General features: G+C 54.8%; 1 protein-coding gene across 1 annotated transcript in view; it reads right to left on the bottom strand.

Annotated features, from left to right (window-relative positions):
• Positions 1-1397: 1397 nt before the first annotated feature.
• The window catches only part of LOC104081381 (syntaxin-1A-like), a gene marked incomplete at both ends in the record, with an annotated part of 16433 nt that continues 15628 nt past the window's right edge, over positions 1398-2202 (bottom strand). Inside the window, one exon of the mRNA XM_009584113.1 lies at positions 1398-1506. Within this exon, the coding sequence (XP_009582408.1) occupies positions 1398-1506 (109 nt within the window). The remainder of the gene's footprint in view (positions 1507-2202) is intronic.

Raw genomic sequence — 2202 nt, forward strand, 5'->3', positions numbered from 1 at the left:
TACTGGCTTCGCTGTCAGAGCTCCTGGCGCTTTCTATCTTTGGATTCATCAGCTGAAAACGAGAGCTGAGGATTTTGTAGAGCTTTGTGCAGTCGCCACATCCCAGCTGAGCTCCATTCAAAAGAGCCTGTTCAAAAGCCCTTGGAGCAGCAGGGACTGAAGGTGCTGGCTGGGACACCCCAGGACAAGCAGGGCCTTCTGCCCAGGAAGCACTCCTGATAAAACCTCAATAAGCTTTTTGCTTCTGATGAGCCTTTTTGCCAGAAAAGATTTTCCACTGTCCTGACAGAGGAACCCAGCTTTTGCAAAGGACTGTGCACACGATTGTCTACCTTCCCAGCACAGACCCCCATTCTGCATCTGCTCCACACCTCCACCCCGAAGGGAAAGCACTGCCAATAACTAGGACATCTCCTCTGCACCCAACCACTGCACCACGGTGAGTTCTGAGCAGCCTTTTCCTTGCGCCCCAACAATGCTCTGTCGGGCTCTGACAGCCTGGCAGGATGGACAGAGCGAAGACAAGTATAATTTAATATATCTGCATAATTTAAGCAAAGCACCAGAGTCCTTCCAAAATCTGGGAGTAGAAAAACAAGAGGAAGGTTTCTTTCAGGTCTGCAGACAATTAAGGACCTGGCTAAGTCCTTTCAAATCTTTTCCTTTCTTAGAAGGGAGGCATAGGGATACCTTAAATTCCTATTTACATTACAAGCCACCCCTGTGGCTGGGTATCACCTACAGAATGACGTTAGCTGACGAAGTCCTGAGTCAGTCAGCTGGAGCAGTGACACACTCATTATCCTGCTCAACATTAAACGTCAAGCTCTTGTTGAACCCCATGTCAGTCAATCTTTCCATTCAGCCAGTGTGAAACATTTCTATCATTATTATACATCATAAAGACTAATCTTAACAGAGGAAAGGCTTGTTACAGCCAAGTCTCCTTCTAGCCCTCCACAGAAACTACCATACCCCACTAGCACCCAGATTCCCAGGCATCTGCAGCTCATGAAGGACATTCCCACAGGTGACCATAAGGACACCATTCTGACTCTAAGATCTCCTACCTTATTATTCACGCTGAGTTGTGAAAGGGAAGAAAAACACCCATTTATTTGTGAGAAAAAAAACCTGGACTAGGCTTCAGACTCTTTCCTTTTGAGCACAAAAACCAATGACACCGAAATGCAAAGTACCACCACTTGTCTATCCCCCAGCAGGAGCCATGTCCCAGTTGCTCCCACAGGTGCTCGCACAGCCCCTGTGCACCCCCGGGTTTTCGTGGGAAAGCTCTGCACAGCTGCGGGAGCAGCTCTGATCTGGCGAGAGCTGCTGCAGGATGCAGCCCCACAGCGTGCACAGCCCGGCTGCGTTCCCCCTCTGGGTTTACTCACTGATCTCCAGCTGCCTCTGAATCCTGCCCTTGCAGCGCTCCCGGTAGTCCGTCTGTGTGGTGTTGTACTCGGACATCACTTCCACGAACTTGCGCGACAGCGTCGAGTGCTGCAGAGGGGAGAGGAAAAGAGAGCGGGCGTGAGGGTCCCATGGGAGGGAGAGACCTGCCATCCCAGAGCCGGGAGAAGGCTCAGCCCTGAGCACCCGCTGCACCTCTAGCAACCCAAAAAACATTTCTAGCCCAAAAGCTGCTCTGAGGAGTGTGACGAAGTGCAAGGGGGACAGGTGACAGCAGGGGACACAGCCCCGGTGGGGTGGACCGGATGCACCCCTTGCCCAAGCCCAGCCCAAGCATAGCCTTCAGCTCCCAAAGAACACCTTGGGGTGGTGGCAGACCTGTGGGTAATGGCTGGCAGCACCCTCCTGCACCACACCACAGCTTGTGCCCAAGCAGCCCAGAGCTGAGGCCACAACGGTGCCCTGCATCGAGCCACGGTGTTGAGATGTGCTGGACCTGGCACGGGCGCAGGATGGACCCGCGGTGGTCACTTTGCAGTGCTGGAGCTGGGCAGGAAGGCCCGGGGGGGACCCCGTGCCCCGAGCCATCGAACCTCCTCCCTGGCTGGGAGCGTGGTCACGGCTGGCAGGGGGAGCCCGGGGCTGGGGCATGCAGGTTGGGCCAGGGGGACAGGGGATGAGCGGGGCAATTGTCCCCACTCCAGAAGCACAGTCCCGTTTTTCCTTCCCACACTGGAGGGCTCCCCCGAGCACCAGCCCCACGGGGACACAGGGGATGACTGCCTG

The sequence above is a fragment of the Fulmarus glacialis genome, unplaced genomic scaffold (assembly GCF_000690835.1).
Source record: "Fulmarus glacialis isolate BGI_N327 unplaced genomic scaffold, ASM69083v1 scaffold26270, whole genome shotgun sequence".
NCBI lineage: Eukaryota > Metazoa > Chordata > Aves > Procellariiformes > Procellariidae > Fulmarus > Fulmarus glacialis.